Source organism: Ostrea edulis, chromosome 4, assembly GCF_947568905.1.
Source record: "Ostrea edulis chromosome 4, xbOstEdul1.1, whole genome shotgun sequence".
In the NCBI taxonomy this organism is placed as follows: domain Eukaryota; kingdom Metazoa; phylum Mollusca; class Bivalvia; order Ostreida; family Ostreidae; genus Ostrea; species Ostrea edulis.
The window spans coordinates 36,870,214-36,890,415 of record NC_079167.1 but is presented as its reverse complement, the minus strand read 5'-3'; the positions used below and the strand labels follow the sequence as shown (position 1 = coordinate 36,890,415).

At 34.0% G+C, this 20,202-nt stretch overlaps 1 protein-coding gene across 5 annotated transcripts in view; it reads right to left on the bottom strand.

The window, feature by feature from the left end:
* LOC125668392 (AP-3 complex subunit delta-1-like) overlaps positions 1–20,202 on the bottom strand; it is a 34,295-nt gene that overhangs the window by 12,889 nt on the left and 1,204 nt on the right. Inside the window, exons 1-23 of one of the 5 annotated variants that reach the window (XM_048902517.2) lie at positions 18,802–19,306; positions 15,013–15,108; positions 14,630–14,710; positions 14,317–14,397; positions 13,977–14,084; positions 13,756–13,885; positions 11,443–11,582; positions 9,871–9,944; positions 9,703–9,752; positions 6,875–6,924; positions 6,382–6,430; positions 5,993–6,138; positions 5,462–5,610; positions 4,798–4,924; positions 4,534–4,637; positions 3,999–4,230; positions 3,683–3,828; positions 3,164–3,262; positions 2,796–2,856; positions 2,633–2,701; positions 2,392–2,467; positions 1,184–1,356; positions 197–273 (exon numbers count right to left, since the gene is read on the bottom strand). In XM_048902517.2, coding sequence (XP_048758474.1) covers positions 197–273; positions 1,184–1,356; positions 2,392–2,467; positions 2,633–2,701; positions 2,796–2,856; positions 3,164–3,262; positions 3,683–3,828; positions 3,999–4,230; positions 4,534–4,637; positions 4,798–4,924; positions 5,462–5,610; positions 5,993–6,138; positions 6,382–6,430; positions 6,875–6,924; positions 9,703–9,752; positions 9,871–9,944; positions 11,443–11,582; positions 13,756–13,885; positions 13,977–14,084; positions 14,317–14,397; positions 14,630–14,704 — 2,216 coding nt within the window. In that variant the 5' untranslated portion in view covers positions 14,705–14,710; positions 15,013–15,108; positions 18,802–19,306. Of the gene's footprint in view, positions 1–196; positions 274–1,183; positions 1,357–2,391; positions 2,468–2,632; positions 2,702–2,795; positions 2,857–3,163; positions 3,263–3,682; positions 3,829–3,998; positions 4,231–4,533; positions 4,638–4,797; positions 4,925–5,461; positions 5,611–5,992; positions 6,139–6,381; positions 6,431–6,874; positions 6,925–9,702; positions 9,753–9,870; positions 9,945–11,442; positions 11,583–13,755; positions 13,886–13,976; positions 14,085–14,316; positions 14,398–14,629; positions 14,711–14,964; positions 14,974–15,012; positions 15,109–18,801; positions 19,307–20,202 lie in introns of those variants that run through there. The other 4 variants (XM_048902516.2, XM_048902515.2, XM_048902518.2 and 1 more) reach the window with 4 other exon arrangements.

Here is a 20,202-nt window from a genome sequence, read left to right as displayed (position 1 = left end):
ATTCTTTTATTTCATCAAATAAAATGTTCCCTGGCATTATCTGTGACTTTATCTCTCCAAAATGGCTGCATAAAGAAGGGGCAAGGCAAAAAAGAGTTGCCAAAAACACTGATTTTTATGGAAGAAAAATTCTTAGCTTCAATCATATTATCAAACATTGGGATAAAAATTTATAACTACAATGTAAGTGCCTTACTCATCCAAGTTCATATCCAGACGTTTGAAGGGATCCGAGCTACTTCTTTCATCCTCCTTATCAGAGGTGTTGGCTCCCTAAACAAATAAAAACAAGTAACAGTATGATGCCCATGAACTCATGAGGTTGCTATTGCCTTTACAAAATTTCCATAAATCCAATTTGCTGGATAATGAGAAATGTACTAAACATATTTCCAAGTTGTGTGAGAGTTATTTCCCTTAGTTGTGACGCAAAAAGGATATTTTCATATGGAAGGGTCGGCACAAATGTTTGTGACATTGTAACATTCATATATTGCCTAAAGAATGATCATCAGCTGCCTTGCAACCACCCTAACTGCAGGAAAGCATTAATTTAAAAAGTTTATGAGAATGATAAAATACATGTAGCTCAGACAAAAAAATTGAACTCCCCCTCTCTTTATCAAATATTGATTATGTCAAAGCAGCAATAAATAACAACTGCTACACAGCCTACAGGTAGTTTAATCATTTCTTCCTGATATGTTCAGTTTATTGTATACCAACAGCTGACTGCACACATACACTCATTACCCAACCAAGCATTCAAGGAACTACTAAACTCTGATCACTGAAGAGCTGATATTTCAAACTTTGCATATTACATAATTGTATGTACACTGATTAAAATTCATTTATAAAATTTAAAAAGTTTAAACTTCTAGAGCTGCAATTATGGAACGATTCCATGAATCATATCTACACATTTTGATATACTCATTATACTGCCTATTTGAACACTGATAAACCTTGAACCTTTCTGAATGACATTTGCTCGAGATATCAACAGTCGGTGGAAAAAACAATTCCAGTACATCTCTTGGAATAAAATTAAACTCATTACAAATTATGAACAAAGTTCCAAGAGGACTTCATCTGACAAAATACTTTAAAGAGTACTACAGTAAAGTTTAATTTCAGGACAGAGGCCATGAAAGATCTAGTTTATAGATGTCCTTGTTACCTCAGGCATGTCCACCAGTGTACTGACAGAGTGCTGGGCTGGAAGGTCCTCGTCAGACTCTCCCACAGGCTGCCCCTTCTTCTTCTTTTTGTGTTTCCCGTGCTTTGTCTTCTTCCTTGACTTGTCATTATCCTGGGAGGCCAGCTTCAAGTATTTGTCTGAAGATGCCAGCCCTTATAAAGAATAAACAAGTATTTGTCTGAGGATGCCAGCCCTTATAAAGAATATACATGTATTTGTCTGATGCTAGCCCTTATAAAGAATATACAAGTATTTGTCTGAGGATGCCAGCCCTTATAAACAATATACAAGTATTTGTCTGAGGATGCTAGTCCTTATAAACAATATACAAGTATTTGTCTGAGGATGCTAGCCCTTATAAAGAATAAACAAATATTTGTCTGAGGATGCTAGCCCTTATAAAGAATATACATGTATTTGTCTGAGGATATCAGCCCTTATAAAAAATATACAAGTATTTGTCTGAGGATGCTAGCCCTTATAAAGAATATACATGTACCAGTACACACACGATCACAAACATTTCGAGTAAGTGGACTCTGCAAACTTGAATCTATGGTAGAAAACTTCAGGATGATTTCATTTGTTAAAAAAGAAGATTATAAGATTTTTTCCCTATGTGCTGTATTTGCTTTATGGGAAGCATGGTCATCAATTGTGTCCTCCCCTGGGTCTAAAAGTTAACTGTACATTGAGTGTAAATACAGTCATCTAATAATCCCTTGTTTTTCTAGGAAAAAATATCTATAAACAGATGGACGACGGACAGTGAACGGGTGATCAGAATATCTCACTTGTAAGCTCAGACAATTTTTCCATTTTATATATACATGTAACATCTTGACTATGGGTAGTAACAAAACTGATTCTTCACAACATAAGGAAACTTTCACATGAGCTTACATGTACATGTATGTTCAATCGCCATAGAAAAAAAAAAATTTAAATACTGCAACCACCCTTTTTCTTCACAGCCACCTCCCCTTAATTCGCAATGTACCCAATTGAAATACCCTTTATCCTAAGATAATTGTGGGTTTTCTTTGAAATTGGTGTTTGTGGTTCTAGAAAAGTTGAAAAACATGTGGCATTATCAGATTTACAGACAGATACCCTAAGACTTTGACCAAAGTTTACTTGAACTCCCACCCATGGTCAATTAAAAAGCTGTTGCATAGATGACATACCAGGAACATGAAGAGGTACAGAGAGGTCAATCTGCATTACAGGACTTTCTTCTGTTTCTTCAATAGTAGTGCCTTTCTACAAATCAATTTTGAAACTTCATTTAAGGAAGATTATTAATAATGTCATGGAATTCACCATACTGAAGATAGAAAAAAAAAACCTCAATATATTTGTTACCATCTTCAAATAAAAATGTCCACATTGTACTTACATGCACAAAGTAAAGATAATATCAGATACCTTAGCTTTGTTGTCCATCCGCAAATAATGTGGATTATGCATTTGATCTATTTTTCTCTGCTCTCTCCTCTGAAGAAAAAAGAAGGCCAAATATGAAACATTCCATGAAACATTCTAGAGATTCAAATATCATTATTTCATCCACTTGAAATAGGAGACATACCTTTTCTAGTTCTTCCTCAGTCGGCTCTGGAACACTCTTTTTCTCCTCCTTATAGAATGACCTAATACAGGAATAAAAGAAACATGTCAAATCACACCATAGAAAGTCAAAACCATCACTGCAAGTTAATCTACCGTCGTCAAATTTCAAACTTGCTGTAAATTTTTATGAAGGAGGATCGTAACGACTTTATTTCATCATTGAAGAGTTGTTCTTTCCAGTAGTTTAGTTTTTATTGTGTGTGAAGAATCTGAATTCATGTCCTTACCACAAAATCAAATCAAAATAAACAAATTAAATCCCCACAAAATTAAGATTTTACATTTTACAAATACATGTACAATCACAAACGCTTCTGACAGACATACTTGGTATCGTCATGGTTGATAGCAAAGATGGAGGTTGTGGGTTCTTCATCTTCTGAACTCTCAGACAATGGCTCATTAATCCACTTGTCCAAATCCAATCTTCAAAGAAAAATCCAGGATGGTAATGCAAATGGTTTACAAACACTTAAATAGGATCACTCACCACTCTTACTTTGTATGACTAAACATCATTGGTCTGTTTTTAACTAATGCACTAAAAACACGTAATGATTACTGTAGATTCCTTATCTTACGCGAGTTCTTATTATCGCGAAATGACTCATGGACGTCAAATCGCGAGAAAATAAATTGGCGAGTGTTCTGTTGATCAAGTGTTTTTGCATGTATTTTAGCAATATAAAAATAAAAGCGAGAAATATTTTTTCACAAGTGATGTTTCTCGCGAAATTACGAAATAATAAATTCCTCCCTTATATTTAGGAATTTACAGTATTTTGTATTAGTGTACTAGAGCAGTAGATTCTTTTCTGCTCCAGCAATCTATGCAGAAAGACTTACCCATCAGGAACTGGCACTTTGCGCTGGGCTTTAGGGGCCACAGGATTTAGATCCCCAGCAAACAAGCTCGATACTTCTTCTCCCACTTTGGCACCTTTTTCTATCAGTTTCTGAACATACTTGACTAGCTGAAGCATGCAACAAGCCTGTAACAGGACAAACACTAAAATGAGATCTTGTATGGTTAAAATTATTCTGCCGGTTTCTTAGACTTGTCTCTGAACTTTCTATACAGCATTCATAATCACAGAGTAGTTCATCTTAATAAGAAATAGAACATATTCATTAAACTGTATATCAACACTCATGACCATACCCTTTCTTGAACCTCTAAATCAGCACTCTGGATGAATATTGGTAGTTTATTGGTCAACAGCTGACAGAGTTCCTTCATGGTCTCTTGGTCTTCGCTTTCCTCCGCTGCATTCAAAGTGTTACCAAATAACTTGAGTATATTTTGTACAAACACACTCTGAATGTGTCCTGGCAGTGTCGTAATCTTTGGTTTTAACATCGCCTCTAATGCTTCTCGGGGATTTTGCAAATGTCTAAAAGTATTGGAGCAATTTCATGAGCTTTCTCATGGTTGCAACTACACCCACATACACTTAACACTCCAAGCTTAATAACTTAAAATCAACAACATGTATATTCATTTATTATTTGCTAAAAGAATGATTACGAATGCAAGTATGTAATGTACAATGTATCCATATACCTACATATAAATATAGTAATAAGAAACACGGTATTTACATACATTCTTCATACAGTTCTGTAAAACAATTCACAGGCAATGTCTGAACATAAATTCTTTCAATTTTTTAAAACAAAATCTTTTGCATACTTACTGAGAAAATTCTCCACAAATCCAAGCAGCTGCATACAACACTTCACAAATTCCATTCCTTTGTGAATTATTCGCCAAGATATGTGAATTTTCCAACAACAAGGCCTAAAACAGATCAATCACTCCTTCATTAATCATAATCTTATCAAATAAGAGAATGAAATGTGCCTCAGTTTGATGAATTTGATCTTCACCAGTTTATTTATTTACATAATGGCAACACAAATGCATTTTCAAGTCTTGGTCTTTTTAAGCATTACATTACCATCTGAGACACAGCGAATGGCCTGATTGCTTGCACTCTGATGGCTACGTCCAACATCTGTGAGGCTATCATACGACCATGTCTAGTTCCCTCCATTCTGGTCAATTCAACCAATACACTCACGTACCTGTAAATCAAAATCCATTCTCTGTGTGAAATTCATGGCATACAACAGGCCTACTGAGATCATGTTAATATAATGTCAAAAGTCCTTTTTTCTGTAAAATTTCCAAGTCATAGAGAATTAAACTTCAAGTTGTAACAATCTACTACTTGATCCATTACCAAATGTTGTTAGAGGGAAAACCATGGGCACAAAAAAAACATACAGGTATAAAAAGTTTCAGAAAAACAAGTAGTGACAGTTCCATCGCCAAACGCTTAGCATCAGGTGTGAATGTCAAGGGTCCTCGGAGATGATCTTAAAAACGGATGTCCCGTGTCACAGTAGGTGTGACACGCTAAAGAACCCTCATTGCTCAATAGCCGTAAGCGCTGAGCATAGGCCTCAATTTGAAGCCCCTTACCGGTATTGGTGACGTCTCCTTATGAGTGAAAAATTCTCGAGCGGGATGTTAAACAGGATGCAATCAATCCTACAATCAAGCAAAAGTGAACAGAACAGAGCTTATAGAGAGCTAAAAACTATCAAACTGAGGCCAACCATTCAAAGTTGGTGATGTATTGGTAGTTAGACTGGCTGGAGATCTCCACTATCTTGGCCAGTAGTTCGTCCCGGTAGTGGGTGCCCTCTGCCTTATCCATGTGCACCATTAACTTCTTCACTATTTCCATCAAGTTCTTTTTAGAAACCTTTAAACATCAAATCATTTGACTGAATGGATATACATGTATAAAAATTTTAAGCATTTATTGAACTCTCTCTTTTTCTACTAAAATTTCAAATGACATGCATTAATCAAAGAAATATTTGGAATAATTCTTACACATAAAGTAATGTACACTGTACATTGACTTCAAAAGTAAGTTAAAACTGGTCATTTTCTAACATTGTAAAATACCAGTCTAAACCGATTACATTATATTGTCCCATTCAGAATACTACCAAAATGTTATTGTTAGTTGTAGTACTGTCACTTAAAATAACATTTTTGCAATTATCCTGTAATCTGTTTTCTTTTTGCATACACTCAACACAGCAATCTTAATTACTGTGTGTCCAGGCACTACCCACCATTCCGTAAATAAGGTCCAGGGCCCTCAGTCTGATGGACTCGTCCTTGTCGTCCAGACACTGAAGAATCAGATCTTTATGCGACTGGACACTCTTCGGATGTGTAGTCAGAATTTTGGACATTGCCAGCAGACCAAGATACTTCACTGAATATACATCATTGCATTTTTTATATATATACATGTAAATAGAGCTCATGTTCTGTATCAAGCAGAGATACAGAAATCACATCTTTCTATAATGCAGAGAAATATAGAATGGCATACCTTACCAAAGATAATGGTTTGCATTCAATCTTGGCTTCATTATCAAAGAAATTATCAAATTAAGTTAGTCAACAATTTTTACCAAGCAGGTGCAAGATTATGAATCAAATTTATAGTACTTACAGTTCTGATCTGAATCTTCTATCAAAATCCTTAACTTCTGGACACAGAGCTATTTCAAAATATCAAAAAAAAAATAACAACATTAATCAAAAAAGACCATTAACACTTAAAAAACAGATCTGATCTTCTCTGCTTTGGGAATTAGACACAAATTTTACCAAAGGATAAATTGGGTGTAAAACTACAAGAGATTCTATTTTCTTCCCAGCATGCATCAGAGTATACATATCATGCTAGATGGGGACTTTAGGGGAAAAGAAAATAATGCACTTAAACCAGAGAACCAGTTTACTGTTTTATTGGAACTAAACAGAATTTTTAGAAATGCTTTAAACGAATTGCCCACATGAAATACAATTAAAATTATCAAACCAAGCACTGAATGTTTGACTTCTGAGATATTCCAATGGAAAAATCAAAGATAATCCAGTGAAGCTTTCTGAACTTGCATTGTCAACCACTCAGTGCTTCCAAAACCCAACAATAAATTTACCTGAATTGAGGCGGTATGATTGGGGATGCCTGAAGATATAGAAATGAGTACTGTAAGTAAAGGAAGAAAAATAATTATAACTCAATATTGTGCCAGCAGTAGTCTCCCCTTGTGAACTCTTCAAGCAGTTATTGATTCTGTAAATTCTGTCAAAGCATACATACATGTAGTTATTTTCCCCCAACAAACTTGCATCAAGCTTAAACATAATTCAGGTGAAATTTAATTGAAGCAGTGAAAGATACACAAGTAGATCTCCTTCAATTCTATTTTTACTAAGGCCAAATAAAATAATATGTGTGGTTCTGGTTACACTCCCTTGAAAAAAAAAAGGGGGGTAGGTACATGTGTAGATAGGAATTTTATGGATTTTTTTTTCATGATAGATTTTAGATGGAAACACAATTTTCTTTTACTTTCACTTCTTTGCATGTACCATTTATATATATATGGTGTAAAATATACCTATTAAAATGGTGGGGATCACCCTAGTTTTGACAATTCTTATATATAAATATATTTCAAATGAATAAATAAGCACAGAAAAAAAATCAGTGCATTTGCCAAACATGTAATTGTTTTTGAACACGAAAGTAGGAAATGATATTTCAACCAGAGTACCAAGCCCTTCCAAGTTTTTAAATCTATCCAACTTTTTTGAAAATAAGGAGGGTAATCACTCAGTATATTCACACAACCTGAAATTTGCACTATTGTTTATGTAAGTACTCTTTAGTTCTAAGTCATTTTCTGTCTTATGTTAGATGGCCTGTAATAAGTGTTTACAGCTTAGCATTTTAGCGGTATTTATATATTGGTTATGAATCAACTTAAAGTCAAGCTTCAGGGGTCGAAATTAACTTTTTCTTCCACAGGCTAATTTTAGCCTGTGGGTAAAAGATCCACAGGCTAAAATGAAAACCTACAAGCTAAAATAAAAATAATGAAGCAGTGCTCTTTTTTCATGTTTTTTTTTTAAATCAATGATTTTCCCCACCATTACTGAGCCCAGTGGGTCAACAGGCATCGTTTGGACAAAACACTAATTTACGTAAGTCATGCAAGGTGAAGATAACGAACAGTGATCAATCTCATAACTCCTACAAGCAATACAAAATAGATAGTTGGGCAAACACGGACCCCTGGACACACCAGAGGTGGGATATGATGCAATGTTTAGGTCTCTTGACCATCGCACCTCTAATATTCACAACCTGTTTACTGCAGGTATAGATCCAATGTCTTCCAATTTCATGCCACATCAGGGTTGTCACGAGTAATTTTTCAAAGTGAATCCCAGACTCGTGGTTTATAAGCAACACGATCACGAGTCCCATGATTTTTTTGTTGTTTTTGTTTTGGGTAATCGCCTACACGGTGAGCAGTGCACTCGTGCCGTGACTACAACCCGACCTCAGTATGAAAATGAATTAATGTAGATAGAAAATTCTGATTAAATTAACTACCGGAAGACTTGAATTCCAAGTATGAGCTTTTTGTTATTCATTTATCTAACAAGAAATCGGAATTTATGTTTTACCAAGTCAATTTAATTACCCCTATAAGTAAACAGGTCTATATTTTTCATTATAATGCGATGTCCAACCTCTAAAGCATTTGTTTGACGCCGAGTTTCTTAAAAAATCATAAAAGAAAATCCGGATAGAAACGGTTGTTGAAATCATTCGTTCATGTAAGCGTTTGTATGATTTTGAGTGCAAGTTTAAGAAAAGCGAATGGCGCATCGCGGCTTAAAACGGATACGATACGATCATGGTTTGTAAATCCCCACTTGCTAAGATTTGCGAGTGTCCACTATTTTTACTCGCTATTTTTCAAATCTACTCGCAATTTGCGAGTATTTCTCGCTAATTTCGAGCCCTGAGCTTCACCTGAAGGAAAATGGGTCAAAAACCTATATGTATAGTGGTATATATTATGCACCCCTTCTCATAAAAGAAAATCTTGAAAAAAGTGTGCATTATATTCAACTTCTAAAATACGGTAACTGATTTTGGAAATAGTCAAAAAAAAGTTTAAGGTCGGGAGTAAAAACTAGGGATGGTCAGGTAACCGGAACCATACATATTTTTTTATTTGGCCTAAAACAGCTCATACCATCTGGAATTATTAATAATTCAAATGCTCTATATACATACTCAACGATATTGTTTCCTTTCCTGCATATACGAATACACATTCTAAATGCACATTTTCTACAACTACATGTACATATATATAAATGGCTAATTTAAACAATGCAACAGTATATTTCAGTACCCATCATATACTGTGCCCTGCTTTGAAACCTCTAAATTACATTTTTGGCTTCATACTGGTGCAAATTTGTTAATAATTGAAAGCATGCCACATAATGAAATGTGCACTTTTCTATTTCCTCTATAAATAAAATAATTTGGTGCCAAATAAAGCAATTGTAATAACATGTGCAGGATGTAAACAAATTTTTGAAAGACATTTACTGCAGGCACAATATTTTTTTCCAAATCTATTTTCAAGAGGAAGCAATTAATTTCTTTTAGGAATGATACTAACATTACATGAGTCAACTTGGAGCAAATTCATAAACTTTTTATAAGTTTAATTAAATGCATATATATATAACCACATGTACATGTAGCTAAGAATTTACACATCATCTTTCCTCTTGAAACTTAACTTAATAATCCAGTCAAACTATGAAGTGGTTAAAACACCAATAACAGAATAAAGAAAAACCAAAAACAATATTTAGAAAACAAACATATATGTCTAAATCCTGTAAATTTGTTCTAAAAAATTGACTGCTATCTACAGTAAAAACTTACCTGCTATTACGGTGTTGATGCATTCATAGAGTAGAGACATTGCTGAAGTACTGCCAACATAAACAGAAACAAATGAATCAAATCACACAAGATCAAAACAAACTGCATACGTAGTACACTGAAGATCAAAGAGAGCTTTAAAGATTCCAAAATATTTTCAAACCTCACCTATGAATTAAATTAGTTAATGGCTCAATAAGTTTTTTCCCAAGACGGGGCTCCAGTGGGGTTAATGCGCTGAACTAAAATTAAAATGTAAAACATGGCATTACTGTAAACTTTCTCAAACACATGTAATTCAGAAATTGTCAGAATACAGTTGAAATATGCCGAAATCTCAGGATATAGAGAATGGTATAAAATGGTATGAAAAAATTAATAAATATATACCATGGAATGAGCAAAAGAGAGCATTTTTGTCTTTAATCATTAATATCTGATATGTAAATACAGTTTTTACATGAAATGGTTTTAACAATTTACATCTATATATTGACGTGTTTATGATTAATTACTTACTTCAATGTTTCATGTTTGTATATCACATAGGTCAGTAGCTAATTGCTTTGTGAACAAACAATTCCCAAATCTTGCACTATTAACTAATCATATTTGAGGATATATCCACATAATGATCATGTTAATATTATTATCTTCATTAATGTCATTAATATGCTCTTATCTTTTTCAAATGTTTATTGCACAATTTTAGCCATGACATTAATAGTACAAAGTCCTTTAAACCAGTATGTAGTCTAGTAAATTATCGTGAACAGGAATTTCAGCTAGCTGCAATAATGTAGCCCTCTGCGATTTTTTTTTTTAAGGGGAGGGGGGTATCAACGTCAGAATAAAAAAAATCGGATATGGCTACATTCACACATATCTGAATTTTAATCAGTAAATAAATAGAAAAAAAATCTATCTATACTTATTTACTGATTAAAATTCAGATACCTGTTCTACATTATTGCAGCTAGGATTTAATCTAGAAATAAATTGGAAAATATGGCTGTAATAAACATGTAATTCGCAGTGTAAATAATGTATGTTTGTAGATTTAGTGTAGTTTTAGTTCTCATGTTTTTTGTATTCTTTGACAATCTAATTGTTTGTGTCATTGGTCATTTTATAATTCTTTAACCTTGTACCTACATTATGGATCCATTACTATACATCCATTTTTCTTTGAAATTTTGTAAGCGGTATGTAATTAATTCTAAGGTTCATAATTCTTCTGCTAGTCAAATTTGTTACAAAACCCGAACCTGAAATTTTATAATGTAAATGTGACATGCAGCAGACAAACAATATCGGAACACGCTGAAAGCATAAACATCTGTTCTATTTGTGTAATCAAGGAACCAATTTAGTTACTGTACATGAAAAAAGACATGCATAAAAAAAAGAGTTTCTAACACATTTAAACCCTAATGGTGGCCAAGTCCTGTGGTAGATTTAACATTGTAATCAAGTTACAATCAGGTTTATTCAAAAGAAACAACTAACATTTATGTTGCTCAGAGACACAAAGACTGTCCACAACAATATCTACTACCCCCACCCCACCATCGAAAATAAAATATTCACTTTGTTAAGGAACTCAGTAAAGTATTAGCCATAAAATTACTGATTTATAATTGGATTTTCTTTGAAGCATTTCGATGTAAAACATTATTTTTTTCGCTTTGAATTGCTGAATTGAGGGACAATATAGAGTACTCTATTGACTGATCTTACCAGTTTAATGATTTTTATGAGGACCCAGTTGTTGGTAGAACTTGTCATAAGTTTGAAGAACAAGGGAGCCAAAGAGAGGTAGTTCTGAGGATTCTTTCTGGCCAGCTCACAAATCACATTGACAGCAGCTGACTGCACACCTGTAAGGGATTCGTTATAATTATATATAATTAACAAAGAATATCACTGCTATGAAATACACTTGTCTAATACACTTGTCTCAATCAAATCATTGAATTTTTATATAACGTCATTGACTTTTGAAATCCCCTATATTTAATGTAAGGTCTCCACTAAACCACTAAACCAAAGGTCCATGGGCCACATCATTCACCTGAGTCACCTTTGCCCATATAGAATATGATTTATTTCCAAATTAGGGCCCTCTCGGGCATACAGCATACATGATTATTAACATTTCAATGTGCAATGACGATAAAAAGAAAAAATTTAAAGATTTTCCCTATGTATTTGCATGTAAAACTTTGATCCCTATTGTGGCCCCAACCTACCATCGTGGGTCATGATTTTTACAAACTTGAATCTGCACTATATCAGGAAGCTTTCATGTAAATGTACACTTCTTTGGCCCAATGGTTCTTGAGAAGTAGATTCTTGAAGATTTTATCTATATATTTGTATGTAAAACTTTGATCCCCTATTAAGGACCCCATCCTACTCCCAAGGGCCATGATTTTAACAAACTTGAATCTGCACTATGTCAGGAAGCTTTCATGTAAATTTCAGCTCCTCTGGCCCAGTGGTTCTTGAGATTTTTAAATGACCCCACCCTAATTTTTCATTTTTGCAATTATCTCCCCTTTGAAGGGGGCATGGCCCTTTATTGGAACAAACTTGAAAGCTCTTCACCCAAGGATGCTTTGTGCCAAGTTTGTTTGAAATTGGCCCAGTGGTTCTGGAGAAGAAGATGAAAATGTGAAAAGTTTACGAAGACGATAGGCAACAGACAAATTTTGATCAGAAAAGCTCACTTGAGCTTTCAGCTTAGGTAAGCTAAAATGCAAATCATTTTATTATGATGTAGTGAATCAATCACCACAATAACCAGAGATAGTAATCAAATGTTAATTGATTATTAACAGAGCTGTGGAAAACTGTCGGTCATGCCGGCAAGACCGGCTTAATTTAGCCGTGACCAACATAAGTTGGTTAAATGTCGGACCGCATGACCGATGTTGTTTGCACTGCCCGCATTAAGAAAAACACAAAATGCCATCAAGTAAACAGTCTTTATCCAGAGTTGTCGTTTCTTATGCATCGGTAATCCTCAGATGACTTCACTACGCAATGCTTTAGGCCTATACAATGTGTGAGGTGGAAGCCACTCGAGGATCTCCAAATGAAACTTTTGTCTGGTTCCCTGGCTCACTAACAATGACGCATAGTAGGGACAGGGAACCAGGCAAACTAAACCGCGAGAAAGTATGGCGTCGTGGCCGATCAAATTTACACCGGGATCAAAACCAGGCCAAGCATCAAAAAGAAAAGGAGATGTGGACAACAATTAATTTCAACTCTTAATATTCGGACAGGCTTAAATCTGTTCGGACAGGCAAAGTTGATAAACATGTCTGTCCGAATGACAGGCTTCTGAAAAAAAATTTCCACAGCTCTGTATTAATCAAAATTATCTAATACCAAGAAAACCTGTACATTATAGGAAAATCAAATTAAATCAAAGGACTGAAACATTTGCTGTTATCGAAGTGGTAAAATAAAAACAAATAGTATGTAATAAATTCATTGGTCTGTCTTAGTAGTACCACATTGCACTAGACCATTCTAATCCCTATCTTTATCGATTACATAATAAATTCATTGCTCTTTCATCATAGCACCACAGTGCACTAGACCATTCTAATAATTGATTGATCTGTCTTAGTGGAGCCCCTAAACTGTTCACATCCTTATCCCTTACATACTACACTCATTAATCCATACTAGTGCCACCACTTGACCATTCTCATTGTTACTTTTATAGCTTACATGTCTGGTAGCATGTTTACCATTTCTGCCATTTTTTGCTTCCAAATTTTTTATTTTTCACTTTTTCAAAAACACTTCAACAATGTCTGCATTTTTTTTATTTAAAATTCTATCATCACACTTCTAACAAACCCTAATCCGTCTTCATCCATAATCATGACAAGACCATCTACTATAAAATCTTTAATTTGGATAAATTTGTTTGACATGCCATATTGAATAGCAATGGTCCCAAAATATCCATGACTATTACACATGCAGTACCGAATACAGAGGTGGGAGACATTAAGGTGAATTTTTTTTTACCTTGGTCAGGATCTTCCAGTTTTTCTTTGAGTCTTGGGAATGCAGGTCTTAATGCCTCTGGAAACTGCAGGAAAACTTTGTACATAATAAGTACTGCCTTCTTTCTTAAATATGGACGAGTTGATGTCATCTGGAAAACAAACAGCGGGGGGAAATCATGTCAGTAACTCCTATTAATGATAATACATGAGTATACAATCCTGTCATTTGCTGAAACTTACAAGAGTCATGATGTCATTAGCAAGATCCCTGGCTAGATCTGTAGTGACAAAACAGGCAAGTCCAGTCAGTGCAGTTCCAGAATCATACATATTCTGACTGCTTAGATCCTGTAAGTAAACAATCAATTGTTCATAGGGGTATCTATAAAACAAAATGGATGCTTTCATTCTACACTAACAAAAGAAACTTCAATCAAACAATTTGTTTTATACAGTTTCTTTAACAAATTGACAATGTTTGTTTCTTATAAGAACTGTAAACATCAGCTAACACATCACATGGGAAAAGATTCCAGTAACTTTACACAAGGTCAAAATCACGATAATGGGTAACAATTACCTTTCTAATCATGTTGGTGGTCAACATTAACACATCTGTGTTTTCGTGGAAACTCTGCGCAGCTGCTAAATATCCAATCCTCTGTACATAAAATGGATAAAACTTTAATAATTACCACGAATTTTGAATCATCCTAGTAACTTAAAACTCAAACATTATTTCTAGAACAGTTTAAAATTTGACTCAATTTCATTAAATGCCACCTACTGCATAGTTTTGCACTCATTTAGCCCTAGTTCATTTCATCTCATCCAGTGAAAGGAAGGGCAAAATGTGTGGGAATAAATGGGTAAATAACCACCCAAGACCTTACCTTGAATGTAAATTTGGATGAACTCATCACCTCAATGATGTGAAAGGCAGCCCAGCTGACGTCATACCCCAACATTTGAAGCTGTGAAAAAGAGAAGATGGTATCGATAGAGAAAAGAAACTAATAATACCAAAAGTTTCATGTACACAGAGCAGGTTTACATCAAAATGTTACACATCCACTGAATAAAAAAGTGCATCTAAAAGCTGTGCATCTCTCATATATTTAAAATAATATGCACCAAAACATTTTTTCCTGCATGTCCTATGGAAATAAAACTTTTTATGTTACCAGCCCTTTCCCTTTCCATATTTTTTCTCTCTCAAAAAATTATCATAGATAAGCTTATTAAATTGTCCAGTTAAAATGGAGATGCTACTTACATAGATAAGCTTATTCACAGCATTAGCTTTCACAGCTTGGTTTTCCTGTCTCAATTCTTGTTTTATTTCATCAATACACTCAGCAATGTACTTCCCCTGAAAAACAAACCCAAAATATGTTATCATTGATAATCATTCCGCAATACTACAAGATGTGTTCTGAAAACTTTAATGCCTTCAAAAGGCTTTACATAATATATATAACATTAACACAAAATGACCAATTTTGACCTGTCCTACAGTCAAATCCCTGAGGTTGCAAAATTCACAATTTTTGGTACATCCTTTTCTGCTTTTCCTATATATGCATTTAATTTTCATACCATATCAGCAAACTTCAAGGAGTCTTTCAAATGATAAAGACAATAATCACTATAATAATATTGGCCCCACCCTGGAAGCAAACCCTATACCTCCTGGGATCATGAAATTTACAATTCTGGTAAAGGACTACTTACTCCTACTAAATATCTATTTACATGTAGTTTTAATTTAGTATCAATAGCAATAAAGAAGATATTATTTACATATAAATGTTTTATACATATGCACTATATATACATGTATCTACCAAGTTTGGCCCCATCCTGAAGTCAGAACCTCTACACAGGGGGATCATGAAATGGACAGTTTTGGTAGAGGCCATCCTCCTGCTCCACATCACTATACATTTAGTTTTTCTTACTTCCTACACATGCAGTTGTAAAGAAGAATTTTTTTTTTAATTTGTCACTTTTTGCCCTTCCCCTAAGGCCCCAGTGGTGCAGGAGTCTTGAAATTTACCATTTATGTCTTTCTTGTCCCAAAGATGTCTCACACCAAATTTGAAAAGAATTGGAAGGTAGTTATCAAGAAGAAGTTTAAAATGATCAATATTATTAACGCTCGACAGACGCAGACCAATACGCCAGTTTTAAGATACATCCGAGTTATTTTCCTTTGGAGAACTCTTGTACATAGTAAGGCACGAAACAATTTGTTTACATCCGGGAGTGGGACAAATATTCATCACTGCATAAGTGAATCTGCTCAGTAAGTTTCTCATACATAGTTTCATCACCTGCATTCAACTGATATACAAACTAAGTAAATGATAAGTATTCAAGGAGTAATTAAATGCATGTAATTCTTATCATATCACATTATTTCATTGCTCATATGTATCACATTCAGGATATCATATTTAATTACAAGAAAATATGACACTGTTTTAATATTTCCACTTTAGTAAAACATTACATGAATTAACATATTCAAAGAGAAGCCGCTTTGATTACATTTTATCGTCTTTCTCACTGACTGTTTGTCCAATCTGTCCCACTTTGGCATTCAAAATACCACTAAATGCACCTCTTACACAGAAGAGCTCTTATCTCAAAACTGGCATATTCAGAGTTCCTGGTAATGTTTTACCACAATGAGTATATACCCCCTGATTTTCAAATCAATGAGTATTTTGCTTTTCAGAAAAAGTCAAATGAGTATTTTGTTAATTTACAGATTATCTTTCAATGCTGTTTTGCCACTAATACAGAATTTGATGACTTAAGGTAAATGTAATCAGATATCATATCACTGAGTGTCTGACATATTAAAATTCAATACCTCAATGATAAATTTCAAAATCCTACTGACAATGAAGAGTTTGTAATAAAAAGTGCTACAAGGGATTTTCACCCGTAAATATACATGCATTTATTTTACAGTATTGAGTAAATTTCATAAACACTAAACAAACAATTACTATTTGTCATATTTTAAATTAAACTGTTATTAGTCTTATAACTGAAAAACTTAAAGCATTTTTTACCCAAAAATATCAGTTTCAAAGCCAAAAGATTTTGTGTCTTTCTATAGCATTTCTGAAAATTTAGACGAACCTAATTCTGCCCATATATATTGTTTGCACTTAGTTTTCACTGCATTGAAATTACTGTCGGATTCTCCTCACCTTATATTGTTAACCAAGAATTGATTTTCCTCCACCTGCGTAAAACGGGTGCATGTGTGACAGGAAGTCAGTAAATAAATGCGTGACTCGCATTCTCACAAATGTTTTTGAACACTTAGTGAGACAATGCTGCTGGAGCGTACTTTCAGTATAAAAGTTTAACAGAAGATCGTTTGTCCGGTGAAATTTTCTGTGCCATGTTTGTAGCAGCAATCGATCATCTACGATTGATAATACAAGTTTTTCTGTGCTTTTGACCACTCTCTACTTCTTTTAAAAACAAATACAACAAGTTGTTTTGCATTATCTCTAAGCCATCTTTTCAAAATCATACCGGTAATCATCATTGTCATCCAAATGTTTTTTTTCAAAGCGATTATTTAATGTAAGATCAAGCGCTGAGCCAACCTCAATTCATATGAATAGATAATTCGTACTTATATTATACTATCAGAAGTATGCATTGTTTTGGTGGTGTAAAGCACGTTTACATTCACTAACACGTAATTGTACACCCTTTTCAACTTTAATGCATATTTGGTAAAAATCAATGGGTATTCATGCTCATGCACACCGTATCTGGAGCTCTGCGTATTACAATAGGTCACCTGTCTGAGTTTACTCAAGTTTCAGCCTTATACAGTATATAAAATTAGGGGGACAAGAAAAAATCACCACAGAGCAAGTTGTTAAGTTCACTAACTTGTCCCTTTGGATGAGTAGTAACAAATAACTTTTCTTAGCATGATTATATGCACATTATAAAGATTAAGCTTTGTAAGCTTTTACTCTTTAACCCCAAGTGGTTTGTGTCAGTTCACTTTAACTTCTAGTTGCAGAAACTAATTTCTCTAAGGAGAAAAAATTGTTGTAGATCCATTATACTTGTAAATTTTGGTTTGCCAGCAAAATATTTTAGTAATGGTGACCAGAATTTTTTTAATGCTGACTAAAAGCAATTTTTGAATTTTGTGATAAGTTTCCATGAAGGGTACAAGTACCAATTTAATACCATTTTAATGGTGTAGCAGGAATGAATTTATTTGCATATTATTTATGCTTTATTTTATAAATTTATCTGTCTCTGACGGTGTACTACCTTCCGTTAATTGTTTATTTACACGCAAGACTTATTTCAGTTTCTGCATATGCTCATGTGTTCAATCATCAAAACAATCTTTAACTTTCGTAACCTTGATTTTCATTGGACAGTTACCTGGAAGTACATAATTTAACCTCTATGGGTGGTACTAAAATACGGGTAAAGTTCATACCCTCAATATTCTATTCAATATATTCAAAGTTATGATTTTCTATTGTCCCAATTTAGTATGAATACCCTGATTTTTGTTAGTTGGGGGACTCAGAAAGCATTAATATGCTGTAAGTATCTCAATTTAGATTCAGGTTTATTAGGTATTTACCAGGTTGCACCAGTCTTTCTCTAATGGCTCCTGTTAAATTATTTTAGACCCCAAAACCCAAAAGTTAGGAGATAGGTATATAAATATACATATAATTTAAATAGGGTTTTCACTTTCTTAGGCCTTTCCCTGGTCTGAGTTAGGTAGGATAACTTTCCCTACCCTGGGTTGGGGGTTGGTTTATTTATCATCATTATACATATACTTTATATTCAGAGACAGGGTTTTCCCTAATCATTTTTGTATCATTATTGAATCTTTTATATTTTTTTTCTTCTTCTTTTTTGTGTGTTGTTAAATAAACGTACAGTCAAAACTGCCATAGCGACCCTCTGTATTAAGCAACTCACTGTCGTATGTGACCATAAAAAGCCCCCCCCCCCCCCCCCCAAGATGTTACTCTATATATTTTACCTGTATTAAACGACCACCTGTCTGACGTGACCAACGACCATGATTTTTACAACCTTTTCGTGTATTTTCACAAAATTTTACCTCTATTTAACGACTGTGCATTTTTCTATTACAACGTGATTATTACTTTCGATTTCGGTTGAGCCGACTATTCTGGGAATTATCGCCCCTAACACTTTCGTTTTCAAAGGCACAACTATTCTGGGAATTATCGCCCCTAACACTTTCATTTTGATATGCACAGTTTGGCAGTGATGTTGTTTAGTCAGCCCTCTGAATAAATTATTATACCCAAGCTGTCAACATGCAGTGTCGTGTGTGGTTAATTAATAAAACCCGAGTTGTTGTTTATTTAACAAAATCAAGGATCAGGGAATCAAGGCCGGTGTATTTGAAGGTGTGAATTTCGACAAACTTTAAGAAGTGCCGAGTAGGCTAGATCGGAAATGAAAATCTATCACTTGTTATACCATTATGTTCAACAGAGTGAAAATTTTGTTCGATTGTGATATAAATCAGGTAAATATTATGCTTAGGACTGAAATTTTAAACGGAGTATTCGCAGTTTTCCTGCATGAGATACTCTCGGTTTCCAGAATAATGACCAGAACTAGCGACTCACTTCGACATGTCCCGAGTATTTGACACGTCCGAGTTCAAGAAAGTTGCCTGCATTAGTCTTATGCTTAAAAGATTTGCTGTGCATGTACAATGGATTTTGTAATTTATTTAATGTTTCTCAAATTGAATAACATATTTCCAGCATGTAGGCCTATTGTACAAAAGGAGACGCAACACTTCACCATTTGCTTTCTTACCACAAGCATTGCATTTTTTAGTTACACTGTACAAGTAGGCTATACATAAATACCCTCTACAACAAAGTGTTTAAGTTTTAGAAAATTTACATTCAATTTATAAATAAGTTATAAATCTCGTGTAAATATGTAATATGAAATGCATGCAAAGTTTATCATTCTTAAATAGATTAAATGTAATTTTTTGATGAATAATAAATTATGATACAATACCTTGTATTCTAGATTTTTAACTACAGTGTATTAATAATTTTATTTTACAACTATTAAAACCGTACTTGATATTCTTAATGATAAATTCCAAATACATGTAGTCATTTTCTCCATTGTACAAATTATTTGCGAAATTTTATCCATTAACTGCGGAAAATAGGCAACCTGTATTAAGAGACCACCTGTCATATGTGACCTTTTTTCCATTCTCCGTTGGACGGTCTCTTAATACAGGTTTGACTGTATTTGTCTGTTGAACTGTGTTGTCATTACAGCTGACTCAAGGTGTGAAAACATATTCAAAAATAAGACCAAACAGAATTCAAATCCAAAAGAACCTGGGAAATAATACAAATTAAGGTGCGGGTGA